General features: G+C 37.2%; 1 protein-coding gene across 1 annotated transcript in view; it reads left to right on the plus strand.

Annotated features, from left to right (window-relative positions):
* Positions 1-23,751, plus strand: part of shtn3 (shootin 3) — a 33,042-nt gene that overhangs the window by 6,734 nt on the left and 2,557 nt on the right. Inside the window, exons 3-16 of the mRNA XM_088931770.1 lie at positions 8,419-8,513; positions 9,028-9,190; positions 9,884-9,981; positions 10,591-10,672; positions 14,358-14,452; positions 15,350-15,496; positions 18,064-18,217; positions 18,901-19,060; positions 19,568-19,638; positions 19,788-19,891; positions 20,498-20,512; positions 21,345-21,407; positions 22,661-22,781; positions 23,521-23,689. Coding sequence (XP_088787896.1) covers positions 8,419-8,513; positions 9,028-9,190; positions 9,884-9,981; positions 10,591-10,672; positions 14,358-14,452; positions 15,350-15,496; positions 18,064-18,217; positions 18,901-19,060; positions 19,568-19,638; positions 19,788-19,891; positions 20,498-20,512; positions 21,345-21,407; positions 22,661-22,781; positions 23,521-23,689 — 1,537 coding nt within the window. The remainder of the gene's footprint in view (positions 1-8,418; positions 8,514-9,027; positions 9,191-9,883; positions 9,982-10,590; positions 10,673-14,357; positions 14,453-15,349; positions 15,497-18,063; positions 18,218-18,900; positions 19,061-19,567; positions 19,639-19,787; positions 19,892-20,497; positions 20,513-21,344; positions 21,408-22,660; positions 22,782-23,520; positions 23,690-23,751) is intronic.

Genomic DNA, 23,751 nt, shown 5'->3' on the forward strand with positions numbered 1-23,751 from the left:
TCATGTTATTTTATTGAATTATTAAAATCTTTAATGATAAATTATTCATCATTAGAAAATGAATGTCTGTTCCTGTATTACACTGCTTTATTGTGATTCCTGCAGGGTGCTTGTTACCTCCTACTGTAATTTTCATGGGCACATTTACACTCTAGTGAGAAGGCACCCTTTTAAACCATCTTTAATGTTAGCTTGCAAAGTAAAGGGTTAGGGGTAACAGAAGTGGTATGAGCAGAACTCTAATGTATAGCACCTGAAAACAGTGTTAACAGTGAGCAACAAAGGAAAACTGGAGTTCTGACATGGGACAGACGCTTGAAGACCTAAAACCTTTTGATGCTGAATCGAAGTGAGGAATGGCTACCTAAATGAGTGGAATAATGGTTATTAATATTATATCTCAGTGCCAGACTTGTACTATGAAAACTATTCAGTTGCAATTCAGTTGACCTGGAGAAGACCGATGCCTGTTGGAGAGAAGTCTTGTTTCATATTTCAGATTTTGAAGCCTGAAACACAGTACTACTTTAACAAATATTATAAACATCTTTATTTCCATCTATTTACCATTAGTATATTCAATACTATGTATTTAGATATCAATCTAAGTTCCAATACCTAATGAACCATAACATTGTGTACATATGTTCACCTTTATTTTGGATGGATTTGAAATATTTGCAGTTTTGTTCTTACAATGAGTGGTTTTGGCTTATGCTGTTATGTTGTCTTGAGTCCTGTGTGGAATGTTTTTTGATGACATGACAATGGCAGATTTTGTGACTACCCATAAAAAAATTGTATAGCAGATGCCTCCATCTCCAGGCTGTCTTGGGATGGAACATTAGGCTGATTTAATCCCTTAAGACCCATGCAGACTTATTCTATGTTATGAATGTGTAAGAATGTCACTTAAGCTTTTCTTCTAAAGTGTGACGTCTTTATGTCCCTCTTCTCCTATAAAATAACCTTTTATCAACCGTTCGAAGTATGTGAACTCCAGTCAGAGGTATTTAGAATGAAGTGCATATTTAATAAAATTACTTGTTTCAGGAGAATTAAATATTGCATACAGTATGTCATTGTTTGAAATAGATCCCTAAGTGATGATTAGACAGAAATATAATAATAATACATTTTACTGTGCATCAAAAAAACAACCCCACTCTCATTTTTTTATTTGAGAATTTTAAACAACAGCATTTCACATCTTCAATTTTATTGTAGAATCTCACCCCTTTCCCCAAAGAAATAATGCTGTTATTGTCACACTCAATGTGTTGTTTGTTTTCCATTTCCATATTAATATAGAATCTTCCCTGTTTTTTTAATGTTTTATCTTGGTTCGATTGTTAAATGTACAGTAGTCAATGACCAAGAATAGCCAAGTGTGATATCCCTGAACACAAATCTGGAGCTGTTCATTAGGACAACACAACCAGAAAATTGATGAGTCTGTGTTCTTTCCCTCCTGCCAGGACGTAACTCCCACATTCTACAAACACCATCTCAGGGCTTTGTGTCCCTAACTAGCTTCTCCCATCTGAGTGAATCATGACAAATTATTCCTCATGTAGCACTGAGTTATCTAGATCTTAACATTCACCAAAACACAATTTTTTCCCAAGCAAGATACTTTACCTTGATTGCTCCAGTTGTATAAACAAGCAAACAAAATTATTTTATTTAAAAATGCAGGAAATTATAAACTCACAACGTACATTGCTTTGGATAAAAGTGCCAGCCACGTAAATGAATACTAACGAGAGAGGTAATTTTGTTGAATGAATGAGCTAATTATTGGCGTAGTAAGGAAATTTACCTTTTTAGACTAAACATACACATAGTCAATTTCATATACTATAAGAAGAGTACCAGCTTGCATATTATTGAGAATGTGATTTATTCACTTGACTAAGTTTTCTCATTTTCTTGTTTGGCATTTTATGGAAAAGACCATGTAGAGGGACTTTTATATCTTCTAATAAATTTGCGTCTCGTGGTTTTACATGTTCTTATTTCTGGAGCTCCTTTGACAGGTGCCATTTTTAATGCAGAGAAGAAAAGCACAAGCACTGGACTTTGGCCAAAATAAACTCTGCCCGATTGCATTTCATTTACATTATTTATGAGTGTGGCGGCTGGCCTCAGTGCTAAAGCTGTGGGATATTTGTTTGGCACATATACAAGCAATTCAGTGTGTGCCTTTCATTCTATCAACTCATTAGCCTTAGTGCAAATGCTGTGCAATTCATGCAACATGTATGAACCAATGTAAAGTCTCTACTTAACTAGACTCATTGACGGAACAGGTCAAAGTGCCTTACTCCCCAATAAGCTAATGTATTATCATTGCATTTTGTGTCTTATCATTATAAATTTATGTATATATTTGAATTTCTTCCAAACACAGTACTGTATACAAAAGTAACAGACTGGATATCCTCCTCTGAACTGCACCCCATAGAACATGTAAGTTTGTAACTTCTTAACAAAATGTTCATTTAAGTGTATCTTAACTTGTTCATTCGTATTGGTAATCCCACTTATTATATATATAATTCTTATCACAGGTCTTTTGAGAACTCACTCTATATACAGTATATTGTAGAACTTGTTCACTCAGATATTGTAAAAATGTAGTTTACAATCCATTTATATTTTTATTAGAAATAATTAAGTGAAACAGAAGCAAAAGTATCCACTAAACACGTGTTCCAGCTGTAGTTGTTCATTAGAATCTAGCTTTCTGAAATGTGAACTCCAAATAATGAACCTTGTGAAACAGCATAATTAACGCAATGATTGCTTATAAAACTGATGTCAGATGATGTCAGATGTTTTCTACAAAGTCAAGTTCTGTTATATCTGTATAACCCTGTAGCACACTCCTGTTTGTTTTATTCAGACTATACATAGAGAGATTGTAATTCAGATTTCAAAAATAAAATGAGGACAGGAAGCAAAGGAAACAATCTGATGCAGAAACCATAATTAATATTGAACAAGGACCAGATTGCCCAGGAAAATCTCATCACTAGACAATATTCCCATCCTAGAGAAGCCAGCACTGTTAAATATGCTCTTGAGAGAAGAATTACAGACATCTTCCATTTCTGAGTGGATTTACATTTTTTGCTAGATGGGGAGATTCACACTTATTTACTTTGAAGGGAAATATAAATATTAAGTTATACTGTATGAAATGCATGCATTAACTAATACTGTTAATACAGCAATACATGGCACCATAATACTTGTTTACCTAGCTGCAGGAACCTCTTTTCTTGTAAAGTCATTATTGCTAGTTGAAAGATTAATTTCTAAACCAATTTTCTACCACCAGATGTTTTGTCATGAGAGACCTTGCTTTCTTCCTGGTTAAGAGCACAGAAGGGCTGTAATTCCAGTGATTCAGAATGTTGCATCAGCGGTTAATTTTAGCTGCTGGTTTCAGCATTCTGACAAAATGATGAAGAGTACTGAGATAAACTGAGGGCTCAACTATACAGGAGAGTAGAAAGGAGAGGGGTGAATACATTCTTCCATTTCTGTAATTGCTGGAACAAAGCCATCTCACCATGTCGTACCCTCACTAAGTGTGGCTAGATTTGTCTTCAATTCAGTAGTCTATGTGGCCTATTTAATATTCAATAGTGACCTTAATCTTTATTTCACAAAGTTGTCATTGACTATGTTTTGAGCTGACAAAAATAAAGATGGTGCTGTGATGCTGGCACTGTTGTCATCCAATTTCTATTTGCATGTGGTTATCTTAATCAGAAAAGAACTAAACATTCTGTTTGAGTTTGAGGAATATTTTTGTGGTTTTGTTCTTTCAGTTGCGCATGATCACAGTGTTCCAGGGGTGCATATCCTGTATTCTGTATAATTAATTGTATTGAAGATGATTTACAAGGCTATATTAGACATTATGGTATGTGACAATAAGCATTCTGGAAATTTACAAATAATTAGCAATTAGCATTCAGCTATTCAAATAATTCCAGATGTAATTTTTCCTATGTCTGTTTAATTGGACTACTATGTCTATGGCAAACAGAGAGAAGTAAACTAAGGGATATAGACCTCTAACCACAGAAAACAGATCAATACATCTGTGTCAGAACAGCCAAACGATAAATTGCAGGAAAGACTGCTTCTAGTAAAAGGCATCCCAGGAGGAATGCTCTTTAGGATGTTCCTGCATGAATAATTAAGCAGCTGTTTTTTAATGTCCTCATACCTTTCACATTTTTAATTACTTCTGCATAATGCATACCAATTATCTGTGTGGAATACAACTTATTTTTGTATCAGCTTCACAACATGTCGTTGCAGTTTGAAGTCTTTTTCTTTAATTGGTGATGTCAGAAAACAACCTCTAACAGATAACTGTTAAAGACCCACAATAAGTGAGACTGGAGCTCTCTTAAGAAGGGATCTCTGTTGTGTCCAATCTTAACACTAGGATGCAGGGTATTCAATGGTAGACCAGCTCAGGATAAGAAATAACACCTCTCCAGAGTGTTATAATTTTTAACAACATTCTTTATTTCTGAATTTTTTGTAGAGGAATTATTTTTTTACTATGTCATTATTGTTTGTTATAACTAAATCAAGTAAATCTTTTGAAAGCTCTAAAAATGCGTAGAAAGTATTTTTCTCATACTATATGTGGCTTCTCAAACAAATTAAAATTATTTTTGTGTATTCCTCTTGGATGAATCCCTATAAAAGGACAATAGAAGAATGTACAGAAATCTTAAAGAAAAAAGCTACAACATCCTGTTTCTGACTTTATTGCATCAGGGTTCCAGAGATGTAGCTCAAAAAAAGTCTGCTATTAATGTTTAAAATTTATAGTACAGAATGATGCAGCTGCAGTTTTAGGCCTGTGATACTCCCTATCACAATTTGTGTTTTGCACAGTTTCAGCAAGGCATAAGTGCAAAAGAAAAGATGAGAAAGGCTATTGCTTGCTATTTCCGTTTTAAAAAAAAGATATTTAATTTCACATTTAATGATCTTAATTTAGAGCCCTGGGACTTCTTAATGTGATTGTCTCTGTACAGTAACTCATCTTTCCAGGCATTAGCTATTTGCCTGCCTTTCATTTTGTAAGCAAAAGTGAAAGCCATTGTGCCGAATACAAAAAAGCATATGGATATATTAGTAAATCAACCTTACAATATCAGAAAAGGAACATACTGTATATGCTTCCATCTACTACTGAGTTAGTTTGACTCAGTAGTGAAAGCAGACTGTTTTATTTGGCATTGCTGTAATTCAGTAGGCCTGGCAGTACTATGAAATTGAAACTGTTAAGGAGATATCTGTTCAGTAGATGGTGTTACAGCATTGGGCTGTATTAAATAACCTGTACATTTAATATTATAAACTGTCATTGAAATGAAGCCCATTGTTAACACTCAGTAGATGACAAAATCCGTCTCTTGCCATGAAGACATTCCGTATTGCTTGAAACACAAGAAGGTTGGTATTAAAAGCGTCCACAAGGCTTTTGTTTAGCCTGAACACTCTCTTTGTACACATGCAGTGCATTCTGCTGTGTCTTCTCTGTTACCCACAATCTTATCACTTATAAGTCCTAACTCTGTGCCTCATTCTTTGAGCTCTGTTTGGTTAATCCTCCAAACAAATCCCCTGTGGTCTTTGAATGGTGTTTTATTCAACTTTTCAGAGATACAAATGAACAAATTGATGAACAAAAAAGGAAAGCAAAATGCCCACACCCATTTGTCTTATATCCAATAACATGTCTAAATTCCACTGGGTCTAACACCCTGATAATAATGCATACTGTATGTCAGCAGCTCACATTTGTACACAGAATAGAAACCTCCTTTTCCATGTCGTGTTGAGTCAGTGGGTAAACTGCTGCTTTTTCTTAAGCAGGGCTACTTCATCAAAAACGTAAGACCAAACTGTAGATTAATTTAGCTTCCACAATTGACTTTTTGTGTCACCAATTGTCACCTGGGAATTAAAGTGAATTCCAAGTTTTGAGTTTCAGCAAAAAGAGAAGTAATACAAATAGGCAAAACCAGAACCTCTTTCTTTGTAAAAATGACATCACGGTCACTTTGCTGACACAGTGAGTACCGTATAGTTTTTTCTTCCCATACTTTAAAACAAACAGCAGGAGACCATGCATTACCTGAATAAGTACATTGGATACACTGGACTGTAGCATGTCATAAACAGTTCAACACAAGCCACGCCGCACAGTTCTAGGACATCTACACAAGAGCCAAGAGCCATACTAAGGCACATATTGATTAAGTCTGAGAAAGGCATGCAAGTCATAGAACAGTGGTCCATGGCCAGCAACATAAATGGCAGTAAGCATGGAAACTGATTCAAGTGATCTCCTACAAGCTGCACTTCCCAGCTGTTCCCCTTGGCTGTTTAATCCCGCCTGCTGGGGGTACGTAATTGTTGTGGATGAGGCCTCTGTCAGTCAAACTGTTATCCCTATTTTTGCCTTGACTAAAATTCTTAACATGACCAGAACAAATCTGAGAAAAGAATGTTCTCTTTCTCTTTGCTCTCCTTTTATCTGAAAATCACAATGTAAGATAACGCACTTGATGAAAATATCCTTGAACAGAAGGTCTCCAGTTTTAGTATTTCAATGTGTTTCTATTTATACAATACAGATATGTTTCAATGGCAACTTTGTTAGATTTAACAAGAGATACCAAGTCATGGTATTTTATGGAATGTTTGGTAATGAGCAGAGAGAGGTTAACTGAGTCTGTGATTCTGCTTTATCCTCTGGGAAAGAAAGAAAGAGTGAAAAAATCTCAGGTGATTCAGTTACTGAGAATTTTCTTTTGCTTTTTTTTCAGCATTTCCTCTCTACCTGACTCAGTGATCCGTGATCCTGTTAATGTAACTCTAGAAAATGTAGATCAACTACAGTATATCACACTGCAACAAAAATACACCTGAACTGACTCAGCTTTTTTTTAATGCGCCTTCTGATAGTCACATGAGAACCTGGCAAGCATTTGAAATGAGGAGAATTGCTAACTAGTCTTCTCCTTTGGTGCCTGCTTAACTGTATACTTTAATAATTTTGTTAGGGCAAACAGTCAGGGCTAATTATTTTTTCTAGTGATTCATGTTTTATACAAATACGAAAGTAAAAAGCACCTTTAATTCAACTTGTTTATTGTGATATAAACATATTTCTTGGCTTCAGTTCTCTTTGATTGTGACCGCAGACAACACAAGATACCCTCTGCTTGTTTTCCAAATAGTCTGGCATGAAGTTGGAGGTGACGGCAGTGCGTGTCACAGTATGGGATTATCTTTCCTGCTGTCTGACTCACTTAAAGAGCTGGAACTTCCAGGCTTTTGGGCATGAGAACACACACATTGCACACAGCTAGCTCCATCTGGTCATCTAACAGATTACGAAGCAAAGTCAGTTGAAATCATTTTTCCTGAGGAGTGAAGTCCCAGGAATGTATAAAATATCTGATACCATGAGGTTAGAGAACTGAAATAAATCCTTCTGAAAAGCAAACAAGTTAAACTTCAGGAGTGAATCTGATGTGCCATTCTCTTACTCATGTGAATAAATTCAAGTTAATACATTTAAAATAAATTTAAGAAGGTAAACTGGATCATCTCCTCAGCGCTTTCTCTTCAAAAAGTGCATAGTGAAGTATATTATCTGGGTGTGAAGTATAATGATCATCATTATTTCCTACTTTGGCAGAGGAAAAGAGTTTTGTTATTTCAGTAAACCAAAGACTATAAAAGAAAACAAAACAAAAATAAATATATATAGTTAGAGTGCGCTTTTTAATTAACCTTAAACCAATGAAAGATCAATAAATATGATTTACGTTCAAAATCAATCCCAGAGCAAAGGCAACACAGGCAAGAAGATGTTTGTCTGTAAGTGTTATTATTCTTTTAGCATTCAGTTATATTGTGCATTTGATATTTAAAAAATTTGGTTATTTTCAGGATATGATTTCAATTAGTCTCCCAGATGTTAGTCTGATCTGAGTAATTATATTTCCTTGGTATCTATGATGTAATTAACCTGTTACATTATTTTCTGACTGTATTTCTGTACTTTATATTTGTTTACTTTCTGCAATTCAGACAGCCAACATGAAAGATAAGAAAATTAGGCCTATTAACATACTGTACATGTTCATTCCTCTGCCATGAAAACAAGGATGAAAATATGAAATAACTTTTATTTCACTGGTATATTCAAACTAAAATAAATAAAAATCCCCCCCTGTCCTTATGAAAGGAGTGTCTCCTACATACTACTCTAAAACCATGGTTCTGATGACTGCCTAATTCCATCATTCTGGTTTTCCCACCACTTAAATACAAAAAGTATTGTTTCTCCTATTTTCTTAGTTTCACAAATGGTTATTGAAGAAGTGAGCGTTCTGCAGACCCAGCTGGAGATCGAGAAGTCCTGCAGAGAAAATGCAGAAGCTTTGGCAACGAAGGTGAGCCCCCAGCTATTTCAGTTATCATGCTGTCATCCCAGCAGATTGCACAATTCTGTAATCACAGTGTAATCACAACTGTAACATCATCAGGAAACACCTAGCTTTGCTTTAGAGATTGATTTTGATAAGCACTCCTCACGTCAGTTTCAAACAGTGTGAGGTCACCCACAATGTAGAAGGAACAGCTACCATTCACTTGCGGCTGCAGCCAGCACAGGTATGTGGTACAGTATCTCTGATCAACTTAATTTTGACCTTATGTGTGGGTAAAGGACAATACATGCTGGATTTGTTATATCAATTATTCATGTTTTCATGGGCATATGTAAGGATACAGAGCTGAATGATTCTTAATTCAGGTGTGACGTTTTTTTTTTAAATATATTTAAAATTTGGAATGTTTTTTCTATCAGTCACTCAGGACTTTTCCTAAGGCCTCACACTGTATCTGTGAGGATAGCAGGATGCCACCTGTTTTCATTACCGTCCCAGAGCTTGGTTGTAATTGCAGCTTAACTGCGAGAATAGGAAGCTGAAATACCTCAGCCTGACATCGAGGCCCTGTCTGGATGAGCTCCTGCCCAGCATCTCGGACTGCATTGCACTGGAAGAGGAAGCTGAGCCTCAGGACCCTAGCCCTGACCCCTTCACCCAGTACCAGCAACAGGTCAAAGGTCTGCACCTGCATTTTTATAATGTGACACAAATACTGTTTTCAGGACCGAGGTCTTTCCTTACCTGAGTCTAATTTACATTCAATCAGGAAGAGCTAGCTCTACCCAATAGTTACACCCATCAGAAAGATTGTTGTTTTTGTTTCTGTGTAGTGCTGCACATTTTGCATTAGAAACTCAAGAGAGGCTTTCCTGATCTGGCAGGAAAGAATGTGTATCCATTGCACTGGGGACACTGATAAGACCCAAATGATGGATAAACTCTGCACCACATGCAATTAAGAATGTCACAGAGTAGGCGGAGTGCAGAAATTCTCCAACACCCCAATAACAGAGGATTAACACTCTACCTTGTTAGTTATGCATTTAATGAAAATGCTCTCATTATCTGATAATTACTGTACCTTTCTGTTCTATCTTTGATAAAATTACACTTAGTAAAAAAAGAGCTGAAATTGTAACTGCCATGGCTAGAATCACAACAGGAAAACAAGTCTATCAGAATGTAAAAATGTAATATACAGTATATATATATAAATAACATGCAAACAAGTGCTTTTAATCATTATTTCAACATGAAAAATTATTTCTTATGTAAAGCCAGAGAAAAAGATGTAAGTTCGTGCTCTGCTCATTCCTGTACATACTTGCCAATGAACCATGTAGCAGTGAAGGTGGCTCTGTGTTTTTCAGACCTACAGGAGACTGTGAGTGTTCTGCTGGAAGAAAAGAAACAGCTCACCTGTCAGCTGCAAGACCAGCAGAGCCAAATTGAAGAGCTGACCGCACGTGTGAGTGCTGGGCATGTGTGAAATATGAATGGAACAAGTCTCCATTAAGTCAGTCCTGTTCTGGGGAGCAGGGTAATTGAGGGAGAGCTGAAGAGCAGAGCTAGACTCTAGCTGTGTGGCTTCACAGTACTGTTTTGAAGTAATGAATTGGTAGGTTTTAATTGCATCTCATTACTTATTTAAAATAGAAACTGTGAAAGCAGAATGACTATTTTAACTAAATGTGAGTGCACTGAAGTATAAGGGCTTATCTGTTATTTTTAGAAGGTTTCACACATAATTAAGAAGAATGACTATGGTTAAGAACAGTACCAATAACAAGTGCCCATTTTTGCAGCTGGAAGCCTAGTACTTTGTGAACTGGGTATATCCTGGTCCATATGATGTACAGGATCTGTCCTAAGATGGGCTGCATTGTTATTGTCTTATTAGAGTTTCACCTTAAATAAGTGGTACCTTTATGGTTAGTTAGCTCATGAATAGTGTCTTTATCGGGGAGCATATTTAGCAAAGGTAGAAGACTTAGAAATGAAATGAGAAAATATTGAAGAGCAGCCACTGGTTTTCAGGGGCATAGTAGTTTAATGTACGTTAACTCTGATGTTTCAGATTGAAAAGGATCAGGCTGAGATGAAGGAACTCCATAAAACTGTTGAGCAGCAGAGCAAGACTATCAAGAGGTTCAACAGAGGTGAGAGTCAGTAATGTTGGGCTCTGTTGAAACTGCAGTCTTATTCATACACAAAAAAACACTCCCTCTTTAGGAGTTCCTCCTTGAACTGCAGCCATTTGGTTTTGCCATTCTCATATTTCACTGAAAATGATCAGGTTTAGGTTCAAATGTTAATGCCACTAACATGTAGCTAATGTTATGTACTTTCTGCTAGTTAATTGGATAATTCCTTTAAAAGACTCCTTGCAACACTTAAAGGTTAATCTATGCCGGCATTTTGATTTGATTTAAAGGTGTTTTTCCTCAGATGGCCTGTAAGAACTATTTATTAAAAAGTCATTAGAAACATTTTCTCAAATGATCAATTATGCCATCTTACTAAATAAATTTTAAATTGCTGTTTATGTTCTGTTAAGTATTGAAGTCTGTGACTGACCTCACTTTTCTACTAAATATTACATTGGTAGGAGTATAAAATAATACTCGTCACAGGCCTGTTCTGTGTAATCTGTCGTTTTTAAAGATTGTCACTGCTTTTCAACTAGTCAGCTCAATTGATTGAATCATTTCCCTGGGCGACAAAACGTAACTAGCTGATGTCATATTGATTTTTTTACTCAGGGTTTTCTTCATTTATTCTTGATGCGTAAAGAGACTAAGGAATCTTTAATGAGGTTTGATAAGAAGGTGTACCTTTGTACTGACATGAAAGAAGCAAATTTAAGGAATACTGGAGCTATATCTTTTCCATTGAAGAATTCTAAAAGAACGATACAGTATTTCAACTGCTTGAGGAAGAATATCTCTTTGACAAACTTTAAAGGTGGAACCTTTTGATCAACATATGTCATACTGTAATTATTAGGTTTTCTTAATTTGGAACAGTAGACCTATAAACGTGCTAAAATAAAAATAATAATTCAACAAGGTTGAATGAAAAGGGGAAAACAAAACACATCAAACAATTAATCACATAGAAAATGTGACACATGCAGCCTAGTTTAACCTGGATGTCAAACATTCTACTGTTTGGCTGATGGTACAGCCTGTAATTTTCTACTGAAATAATTCCTGGATTTCCCCTTGCATAACCGGACCATTTTCTTTTCTTGGAGTTTAGTGCCACAGATGCAATATAAAACAATTCCTTGCTGAGGTAACAATTTCATGGAGTGCAGAAATTTTGTGCTTAATCAGGTCCCATCAATGCTAATAACTATGTTCGTTTACAAAAGTCTAAATCAGTTTCATAACTGGAGGAACTAAGATTTGGAAATTGTGCTATATCAGTCTGTCTGTGGCTAAAACTGTGGATAAATCCTAATTCCTTGTTGCATGTCAGAGTGATATTCTCATTTTAAAAGCTCAGAAATGGGATTAAAAGTACAATAAAGAACAAATTGAGACAATGTTTTTATTGAAAGACGGTGTATATTTTGTTATCGACTCATGCACACATACAAATGGCAGGTCATGCTCCTTTTAATCTGAAAAAAGGGAGAGAGAGAGACACCATTAGTCCTTTTAATTCCAAGGACACACAGTAATGAAATTACATGTCTTATCACGTCAGTACCCGACTGAAAAAATAGCTTTTGGAAAAACTAATTACAATGACCCTGGGTTTTAAAAGCATTTGCTGACAGCTTTCTGTGCCTCTGTGAGCAAAGGCTCACGGTGAAGTATAGGCTGTTTCTAGTTCGTTTAGTTTCTTGCAATGAAAATCTGCTATGTGGTCGATGACATCATCAACCCTGCATTCCACTCAAGATATCAAATTAGCTACAGTTCTAACCCAGAACATGTAGATTGTAGTTTCTTCATTTATTTTTGCATTTTTAATTAGTTTCAAATATATTTTCTGTTAATTTCATACAATGAAATGACACAATACAATATATCAGCAGTCTACAATATATTTGGCTGTAGCCAGTAAAAAAAAAAGTTCTTAATTTTGATTACAACTAAGCTCTTGAGATGGAAAGGTTTTCTGACCATGCTTGATTAGGCTTTGTTCCACATATTTAAAACACCTGTGTAGCTGCGTGAACAGTATAATATCAAGATTAAACATGTCCCAGGAGACACTACCTCATGTTACTGTCTCTGCAGCAGCAAAAATCAGCTTTTAATAAAAAAAGAAGATGAAGAACCATAGGAGCAGTCTGACATACTGTATATGGACACACATGCTCTCACGCAGGCATGTCCACACACTGTTTGCAAATGCAAATGCACTGGGCACACGATGAACACGATGAAGGGCAGCGTCACGGCTGGATGATGTAATCCCCACTGGGCCTCCCAGTCTGATGTCAGCTCCATGCAGAGATGGACCTTTCTTCCCAGCTTTCCCATCACAATTGTATGCATAGCTGCCTTCATTAAATTTGACTTATGATACTGCCATTACTGGCCTATAGTAGCTCATAAACTAGTTGAAGACTGTAGCTTCTCCGCAGAAAAAATAATTAAGAAATGGTGTTTGCGAGAGACAGGGACAAAGAGCATTAACAATTAAGAGGATGGGGTTTAATAATGAATAGCAATACCATAGACGCGGCTCTTAGATTGTTTTTTTTCAATGCAAACAGCATTGCTCCACTTGAATTTAACCACAGACAATCTAGCTGCTGAATTTGAACTCAAATTATACAAAAATCAATATTGCACATTACTGATAATTCAATGTTTTGTTGTTTTTGCAGCAATGTTTCCTCATTCACATACAACTTTATCCACAAAAGCTAGACAGAATGGCCCCCTCCTTTGAAACCTTTCTTATTGTCTTAAATGTTCGTGTGGAGTCTAGAGACACTCTTGATTCTAACCTACAGCATTTAGCATTTGAGTTGGATTTCAGAAGACATGGCTTCATGGACACCCCCCGATACTAATTCTTACATGCCACAATGAGATCTCATAGATAAATATTAAGTTGCAACTGTGTTATTCCTTCTGTGAATTGCCTGTCTCTTAATGCCTGTAACAGTAATCTATACAGTATGACATCTTTATGGTAGGCAGTTGAGTTACAATTCATTGGGACTTCACAGCCTTGAGAGAGCTGGATGTACAGTATGTGACGAACCATGTGGAAATATATTGTCCTTTGATGGCTTTTTTACCTTTCTCTATACTGCTAGACTTGAGTAACCTCTTTTTAAAACCTTTTAGAGAAGTGTAGAGTTGTATATTATGTATGTATATTAATATATGTATTAATATATTTATATATGTATATAAATATATATAATATATGTATATTCATATATTTAATACTGCTGATTGCTCCTTCTGCATTGTGCTGCTTGATATTTGAATGCAGTCGTACAGATTCCACTGCCTTTTTGTCATCTGATAATACTGTGCCTTTGACGAAACACCTGATCCATTCAGGCAGAAATGGCTTAAAATGATCTAGCAAAAGGAATATTATGTATATCTAAAGAATTGAAAGTCTAAAATGAAATGTAAACACAAGCAGCATCAACACTACACTACAGGAATGATACTGTATTTCCAGGACTTTTATCCATGTGTTTAATGAATGTAATGGATAGTGTCTAGTTCCATCCACCAAAGAATGAGGAGGGGAGGAAAGGTCTGGCTAAATTAATGTCTATTGAGTTTACAGTGTAGAATTACAGTAACTTCAGTCTCATGATAAATTGTACCATTCTCTTTTTACGTCCACACACAGTCTCAGTAATGGCTGCCCAGGAGTATGAGGACCTGAGGGAGCAGTTGGATCTGGAACAGAGCCTGAGGCAGAAAGCCGAGTCCTACGCTCATGAGGTATGATGGGAAAGCAGAGCCTGGATGGTATCTGTGTCAGAGCAGTGGCAAGAGTGGCTCTAGAATGCATTTATTGCAGACATGGTTGGAAACCAGATCTAGATTTGTATAATTGTGCCACCAGCTTCATAACCTATGCAACTACATATAGTAGCAAATTGTACTTATTTATAGAAAATCTATGTTTGAAAAGTTACTGTTGCATTATCTGCAACATCAGAAAACTGCATGTACTGAAAAATGTTTTCCCCATGATTTCTGCTAGAAACAAAAGACGCATCCAGTGCACAAGGCAAGATATGTCCATTACATGAGACCCATTACGGTGCATATAGGTTTGAGTACATAGGTCTGAATTTTTCAATTGGATTTTTAATTAATATTAATTTTAATTGAGGTGATCTTTCTATTTACCAGTAGTTTTAGAATAAAGCTGAAGGTATAAAATCTCATGTTTAGATGAGATGAGATGTACTGAAGTGGATTTCTACATCAGCAAGGGGACTTTTGCTGTTCTGTCAATCCATCAACTTTACAGTACACTCTATTGTTGTACTACATGCAGATTAGACTTAAATATACATATATATATATACAGCATGTTGCAGCTGATAAGTCTGTGTGGTTACATACACTGTTATTTTATTTTACTGACCAGTGTTCTGTGATCTCAAGATCTAATTTTCCAGAATTCAGCTGAGAGATGCCATGGCTTGTGGCAGCCAGTTTCTTAGGCAAGGACAATTCTCTACATCACCCTGGATGCAGCATGGTTTTTAGCCCTCCTTCCTGCACTGTGTTTGGGTGGTGGACACTGGAAAGTCTCCACTCACTTGGAAACATCCCAGACTGCAGTGCGAGCTGGTGCTGAATGCAGGGTATGATCTACATTGACAGATGCTGGTCAAGCAGAAGGAAGCCAACAGGCAGAGCATGATTCTTCTGCAGCAGGCAGACCCAAGCCTTCAGCTCCTCAAAGCCCTGGAGGATGTGGCCAGTATCACCAAAACACTGGAGGACGAGCGTCAACAACACCAGCAGAAGGTAAGCACCCAACCGGAGGGTTTCTTTTAGGCTTCTGTAGGGCCTGAACTGAGAGATCCAAATGCGGATTTACTGTGCCTCTTGGACGGATATAAGCAGCCTTTGTAGGGACCCACAGACTTGAATGGAATATTTTTGGTGCTAAATTGTAGTCTGTTAAATTTCATGTCAACATATGAGTCAAGTCTCTTGGTATTAGTCTCTGAATAAAGATACGCTCACATTTGTATTACAAGTAAAAAAGATCTTTTCCTTTTCATTACAGGCTACCTTCTATTAAGAATTGATTTCAATTATTAAAATAAGGTTTAATTATGTTTATGCACACTAATTATGGCACTTCTTCACATTCCATCACACTATGAATTTGTAGAGAAAGGTCTGTACAACAGTATGCGTTGCAGCCTTTGAATTTGCTCATTGCAGTTCATGTTTATTTCTTCCAGGACAGTAACTCCAATATCAAAAAAGGTTTTTTTCAGTCATAATTTCATGCCTTGTTGCTTTGACTTCCACACAAATACCATAGATTGAGATTGCTGCCTATGATCATTTTGCTGCAAGATCAGTTCTGTTTTCCTGCACCCATGAGTTGACACACAGTATTTGGTCAGTTTCCGCACTTGGGATTTGAACTATACATTAAACAAACAAAGGAGTAAATGACACTTCAATTTTCTCTAACATAATGTCACATCTTATTACCCATAAACTCATATGACTTATACAATTGTGTGATATGCAGACGTTTTGTCTTAAACACCAATGTGAAAACTATAATTATGCATTAGCATAAATATTAGAATCCCTCACTAGTGTTATATATTACATAAAGCATACTGTAGGTGTACAAATATATTATATATTAACAAAGGTGCACAATTAATTATTTTTAAAAATGTAAATCATTAATGAAACACTTGGTTGCCAAAAGATGCTTTTGGGACAAGGTTGAAGGGATTATACAGTAAATGCTGAGGCAAGCTAACAGTGGCTTGCAAGGGAGCATAGCAGAAAACCAGCATTCTCTCTATGCATTAAGTAGACGTCCACAGGGCGTGTGAGAACTGTAGACTTTAAAGCAATTCAGTGTCATGGAATGACAAACAGGCCACATGCTGCAGTAATTTAATCTGAGGTTATCAGGCACAGGTGGAATTTCTATAACAATAATGTAGAATTCTGTTCTCGCTCGTTCTTAATGACCCTCCTGGGGCATTTGTAGAAACACGAGCAAATGATTACAAGGAAGGTCTGAATGAAATACGGCCAATGAATACTTCAAACAGACTTTGGTATTACTCATATTCATTGATGATTGTGATGTAATGACACATCTTACAGAAACATGTATAATAGATTGCCCTCCCCGTAGTGCTGCGGTTATGATACATCTTAGATTGATTGTGACTTTAATGCCACCGTGTCGTAACACAATGCCACTCACCTTTACACATTCATTACACCTTAAATGATCAGGAAAATTTGGAATTTTATAGCCTTCCAGTATTTATTGAAGTACTGTGAGCTGTCTTGCGAAGGTAAAATTCCCAGTTTGTATCTTGAACAAGAAGTTATCAAGTTCACAGGCATGTGGAATAAGGCTGCTGTGGTACAATAGTTTGTTGAAGTGTTTATGTGTCTTCATGCTGTTGAATTGAATCTACCTAAATATAGCACTGATCACCTCCATTCATTCCTTCCACTTCTGTCATTGATTATGAAGCTTATATTAGCTGATATTGGACGAAGTGGTTAGAAAATGGATGGCTGGTTGTTCACTGACCACATGCGAGTACTGCAATGTGTTTTAGTCCTGCAGCTTGAGTTCCGAACTCTGCTGTGAAACCACCCTCATTCAGCAGCCAGTAATAAAACACATCTCTAGAAAAAAGGCATAAACCACAAACTGAAAATCCTTCTTTTTAGACTGTCCAGCTGTTCTGCTTGAGCACTGAGGGTGCACGACTACCTACTTTATGCCCAAGAAACAAATCCTGCTCTCCTCTAATCCTGAAGCTTGGCCCGCCAGACTGTGCAGTCTGCTCATCAGAGTGCAGTAACCCCCAGAAGAAAGAAATCAGTCTCCCTGTTATGTAATAAAGGGCAAATATTAAACCTGACACACCACCTTCTCCTCTGTGTATTCTTGAATGTGTCTTGGAAGTTTATGAAGTATTTGTAATTCCAATGATGTTATATGATTACGTTTTATAAATGCATATAAAACAATATGATTTATGTCTGAGACTGATGTACAGTACTTTGTTTGGCCTTGTTATACAGTCACAGTAGAAAAGATACCCCTGTTTACATTTAAATGATAAGATTCACATCATTATTCGCAGTGTACCATGCAGCAATGAGTCATGAGCTTGACATTTAATGCCCCAGGGCAGACTAAATTCAGGTTGTTTTGAAACTGGTTTAATTAAGGGGACAGAGGTGGAAGGCAGGAAAAAAGCAGGAATAATTTGTTATATAAGTTTTAGTTTGCAAACTTGGCTCTGCACATAGCCTTAGACATCCAACAAAGCCCTGCAAACTGGCTCCATTTCTCCCGGCAGGTAAAGGAATTGGAGCTTGAGCTGCAAGAGTCTGCCCTCCGGCTCAAGCTCTCAGAACAGCAGAAACACCTGGAGCTGGTGGAGGAGGAGAAGCGGGAGGCAGATGTTCGGATTCAGCAGCTGGAGGAGAAGAACAGCCAACTGGAGAGCCAAGGTGGGGGGCAGCACAGGCCAGAGGCTGCACTGTGGAGCAGAGTAGCTGATTCCGACCCAAGTTGTTGAAATTGCTCAGCATGTGTTAAAATGTTGCAGTGGCTGGGCCAGCCAAAACAATCAGTAGCGCAACACTTCTGTCCAGAGATTGGATATTGTATATTCCATAGTATCTTGCTGGATCCCTGCTGTGTTGCTATTACTTTGTTGCTTCAGTTTATCGGTAGACCAGTGGGTGGCACCACTCCCTCTGGACCAGAACTTCTAAGCCTATGTCCCAGGCTGATGACAGGAAACTGTGCTGTAAGCGGTTCTATCCTTGGATGAGCCATTAAACTTTCCTGACTTTCATTAAAGATCCCATGGCACTGTTCGTATAAATAGCAGGGATGCTATCCTCAGTGTCCTGACTAAATTACAGTCTGGGCTTACACAATTTGGCCTCCTAAATTCAGCTGGTGAAATAGTTTGTGAAATCTCTACCTGATCTGCTGTTTAACGGTTTGGTTGGTAAGTTATGTCTGTCATAGGTAAGATAGGTGGGTGCTGTACTTCAGTGATTAATTGGATTCTGTCATACATGTAAAGTATCTTGGCATACCTTTTGATTAAAGTGTTTTATACATTTTATTAGTAAAGCCTTTTATCACAACATAAATGAATGATTATTGTATCTTTCCACAGTGCAGGAGCTGCTAGATGTCCAGAAGACCCAGCCGTCAGAACTGGGGACAGCTCCTGGGACAGCACCTCCACCCGCTCCACCCCCCCAGCCACCCCCTCCCCCCCCCCCTCCTCCTCCCCCTCCCCCTCCTCCCCCTCCCTCACGTTGCAATCCCCTCAGGTAAAACTGGAAAATTAGAAAAAAACTAAAAGCTATAGATTGCCACATTGCATTTAAAGAGGACTAGAATATAAGGATCTACAACCTTAATCTCTTCTATTTTCTTCAAGGACCTCAAGAAAAGAGAGTGTTGCTTAATACAGTACCTTCTTATTTTGTTGAAATACAATACTGAGTGTTCGGTTTTGGTCACCGCAACACAACATTAGTCTTGTGTTGACTCAGTGGCCTTCTCTTATTTACAGACTTTATCTTCTTCTTTAAATCTTTACGTTTCTTTAATCCCCTTTACAGTGCTTCACACAAAGGACAATATACTGACAATATGCAGCATTTTCCTTTATTTTACAATCCACGCTTTGGTGCTGTCTTCTTTAGCTTTTGAGCAGTGCTTTAGACAGTTACTGTATGTGTAAGAGCTGTAAAAGGTGTTTGTAACAAGTAGAAACCCAAGTGCAGGAAGCCAGAGCCAAACTTGTTTGTCATATTTGATCTGTTTTAACACAGCTCACTCATTGCAATAATGAGAAAATCCTCAAAGAGCTCCAAAGGACCTCTCAAGGCTGAACCTCCACCTGGTAAGTTTGGAATCTCACTCTTTTAAGACTGGGGTAGCAGCAGACATGCCGCAAAGCCTAGGGTGCTGTATTTTCCGTGTGCCCCTCTCTGCGGTCTCAGCCCTCTGCAATTTTAATGATGTGGCTTGTGTCCTGTGTCCTTTGTGAAGTGAGCGGGGCAGTGGATGATGTGAAGGTGAAAGCAGTAAATGAGATGATGGAGAGGATTAAGCATGGGGTTGTGTTGAGACCTGTCAAGGGACAAGACACCAAGGTGAGAAAGAACTACTTGCTGTAAGGTGGCGTGGTGAATCACAACAATTTATAATCTTTTGTTTGACTTATGACCAAAAAAGGAACTTTCTGGCATTACTTCAAGCCCAATAATATAACAGAAAAATACAGTTTTGAAGATACAACTGCTTTATGAAAGATTATACGTATGTGGCAGATTGACAGGATTATGTAAGCTTCGCATGTGCTGTATTTAAGAAGATGGTCATGTGAGTGGTAAAAAATATTAGAACAATACAAAAGAACCTTTTTATATATCAGATATATAATTTATCTGCACATTTCATTCCAAATCATTTCTTCTAGGTGCAGACACCATATACTTCTTTTCAGTACAATCAGCTCGTTTGTTATAAAATGCTTGTAATTTAGTAGCTGCCTGTGATTATGTTATGTAGTGACATGATTCATTTATGTTAAACAACCCTGTGCTATATTTATCAATTGAAATTGCAATCCATGCCTTTTTGGAGTTAAGTCTTTTTATTACAAAATGTGTGTTTGTGTTTATAGCTTTAATGTTTATGTACTACTATATTCCCTTTTCACTTTTTTATGTGTTTCATGGCGGACATTATCCATGAAGAGATTTGGTCCTAAGGTAGGGAAAATAAATATCTTTTAAATGGTGACTGAAAGAAAACATTGAATTTCGACTGTTTACTTTAGACAGTAGTTTTCTTTCTTTATCAATTGTGTCAGTTTTGCTGGCAGCATTTTATTTTATCTGGATATTGAAGTTCATTTCTATGTCACAATAAACTAACCTGACTTGAAATTACTCTCAGTATGTAAATGAACATCTTCTTTCCAGTCTCCACACACAAACTATATTCATTGGGTAAACAATTGTATCTATAAGCCAGGTTTTATAGGAACAGAAACAGATTTTTAAATGCAATGCCATTATATTTTTATTGATTAACTTTAAAGCACCATGACAACAAACCATCTTGGAAAGGCCATAAAAAAATCAATGTGGTATTTGTAAAATGGCCTTGAGATCCAATTCTTGGCTCCTATGTGGCTCCTATTAGGTTTAACTATGAGATTCCAGTATTTTTCCACATATGATTAATGTTAAAGAAATTAGATCTTCAGTACTAGCATTTAACTTTAAAAAAACTTAAAGGATTATTTGACAAAGCTACCTTTTTAAGAGGAATTAGCAGGTTTGCAGTGTTACTAGCTTCAAAGTAGCTGCAGTCACCTTTTATTAAACTGAGGTCAAGACATTTGGAGGGGTCAGAATGTGGCTTTATGGGGTCATGGAGAGACCACAAATCTTGTTGTCTCTTGTGAGCTTTGACAAATAAATCAAATGCACAGCAATAAGAAATGTTTTTTTTAAGAGAATGTCTTAATATTGTTGTATGAAAATGTATTGTTTTCTAAAAACGTTTTCTTACAACAGTTCTCCTTATTTCTGCCAGCAGCCCCAGCTACCTGAAGAGAAACAACAGGAGAGTGCCATGGAGGAACTGAAGGGCATTTTGGTAGATTTTCTGTTTCATTACATGTTTTTTTTTCCTTTCCTCTGGGACTCTACCAAGAGACATACACTATGTACATGTATACGTTTTATAGTATAAAGACAGTATGTTTAAGACCCACCAAAGGTTCAGCAGGAAATTGTCCACCAAAACAAGACAGAAAACGTGGGAAACAAAAACCCAGTTTCAAAAGTAGACCTAACATACTGTAAAGGAACAAGTAATAGGTTTATTCCATGCTGAAAAGAGAAGATAGAAAACACAACGTTTCGGCTGTGAAGCCTTCTTTAGGTGTGAGCCCTCACTACGCTGATGCAGCTACCCACCTGGACTAATATACTGTATACATTTCTTTTCATCCTGAGTTTAGCTTAACATTTTTTAGCTCTTACTCCATTCCTTAGACTCCAACCTTCAATTAAAATCCAAAACAAGCAATGGAGATTTACTATTGTAAATATATTTTTTTACTCTACAATGGAAATGCACCCAGTAATGGCCGTCAAGAGAAACACTGATGTTTCCCTGTGGTACTGTACAGTACATGCCATTCAACAAATAGCCCTCAAATTCTGGTTACACCTAAACCAAAATGGCCCACACTCCTTCCAGTACACAGGTCTGCAGAGCCAGGAGTCAAGCTGTACCTCAGCCCCTCATGTCCAGCAGAATGAGAGATTCATCAAGCTGAGCCACTTGGACATCACAGAGTTGCTGAACCACACAAGAGGAGATAGCCTCCTCATCTAAACAGAGTCTACTTCAGAGACCAATTAGTAACTGGAAGAGAGCAAATTAAATTACTTACCAAATTGGAGTACTATATACAGTATAGGGGAAATACAAGACCCAAACCTGTGATGGATACTGACAATGTATTTGATCACTGGCTGCAGTCTAGAGGTCATCACAAACATGGGAACGTAGAGATATGGCCTGTGTGAATTGGGCCATTGAAACAAAATATCAGTTAGCACTGTACTGTTTGAAATACAGCACATTCTTTCAGCATTTCAGCAGCCAGGGACCCGACTTCACATACAGCCCCTGAGCAGAGCTAGGGTAGTCTAGATGTACAGCATATTGCTTAATAAGCCACAACATTAAAAACACCAGATGGGAAAGATCCACAAATATAACACAAAGTACTTCTGTTACTAATTGTTGTCACGCAAACAACGTTGTTGAAAGTTTCATTTTCTAACTGTGTACTTTCGCTGTTAAAAAAACACTTCTTTTTGTTTTTGAAATAACAGGACAATGTTAAGAAGAGTCCTAGCAGGGGGTTTCCTGAAGTAGCTCCTGGTAAGAAGGACAGTGAACTGGAAGTGATTCTGAGGAGGCGACGGAAACAAGCCTGTGACCCTGAGACAGGAGGTGACTTTCTTGGTTAACACACAGACAGCTGCATCCCTGTGATACAGTAACCTCAAATACGACTGATGGACATGGATTTCAGTTTACTAGTTTCAGTATCCTACTTTAAAGATATGTATTTAATTAGTGTATGACATCCTTCTATTTTATCTCTTTGGTGAGGTTTTTTATGGGAAACATATTATTTGGCGGTTCTTAATGTTGCCACTAGATGACATTATCTACCTTCTCCAAGTACTTGTTTAAGCTAAGGATCCTTTAGATGGTGGATTTTAACAGGGGGAATCGAGGAATACAACTTGCTGAGCATTTTAGCTCTGCTTAATGCATATTATTATTTTGATAATTCTAATAATGTCAAATATAGCTGTTTTGTTTTCTTTAGGTTGCATTTTCAGTTTGTTTTAGTGTTCAGTAAAAATTGTTTACTCAGTATTTATGATTGTGTGCATTCACTTTAACATTTCCGGCAATAATGTTCCATTTCAAGCATGAAAGTTTCCCTTTAAACTCTGACCAAGTCTTTTTACAGAAATGGGCAGAAATGCACTTGATTTGGTTGTCCTGCATACTTTCGAGCTTTTCTTATTCATCAATATTTTTTTCTGTCACATCACAGGAGACCCCGTAATGATTAAAGGCAGCTATCACAGCTTCCCAGCAATGAGCTACTAGAAAGGATTACAAGATGCCAGTCGTCTATCACGATTCTAAATGCTCATTTTGTTTTCTCTGACAGATGACAAGGAGAGTGAAATGAGCAAGGTCTCCTCTTCTGAAAGCTTGAATGCCAGGCACAGTTCAGATTCTGGCAAGGAGCCTATTGCATCCTGCAATGAGGGCAGTGTGCACAGCTCTCGGGCTGACAGGGGCACAGGAGAAGTGGTGGCTAATGGCTGCTATAGCAGGTAATTGCCTTGACCTCTCAGTCATATACGACACATTGTTAAACTGTAGGCATCTTGACTTT

Source organism: Atractosteus spatula, chromosome 14, assembly GCF_055471065.1.
Source record: "Atractosteus spatula isolate fAtrSpa1 chromosome 14, fAtrSpa1.hap1, whole genome shotgun sequence".
In the NCBI taxonomy this organism is placed as follows: Eukaryota; Metazoa; Chordata; class Actinopteri; order Semionotiformes; family Lepisosteidae; genus Atractosteus; species Atractosteus spatula.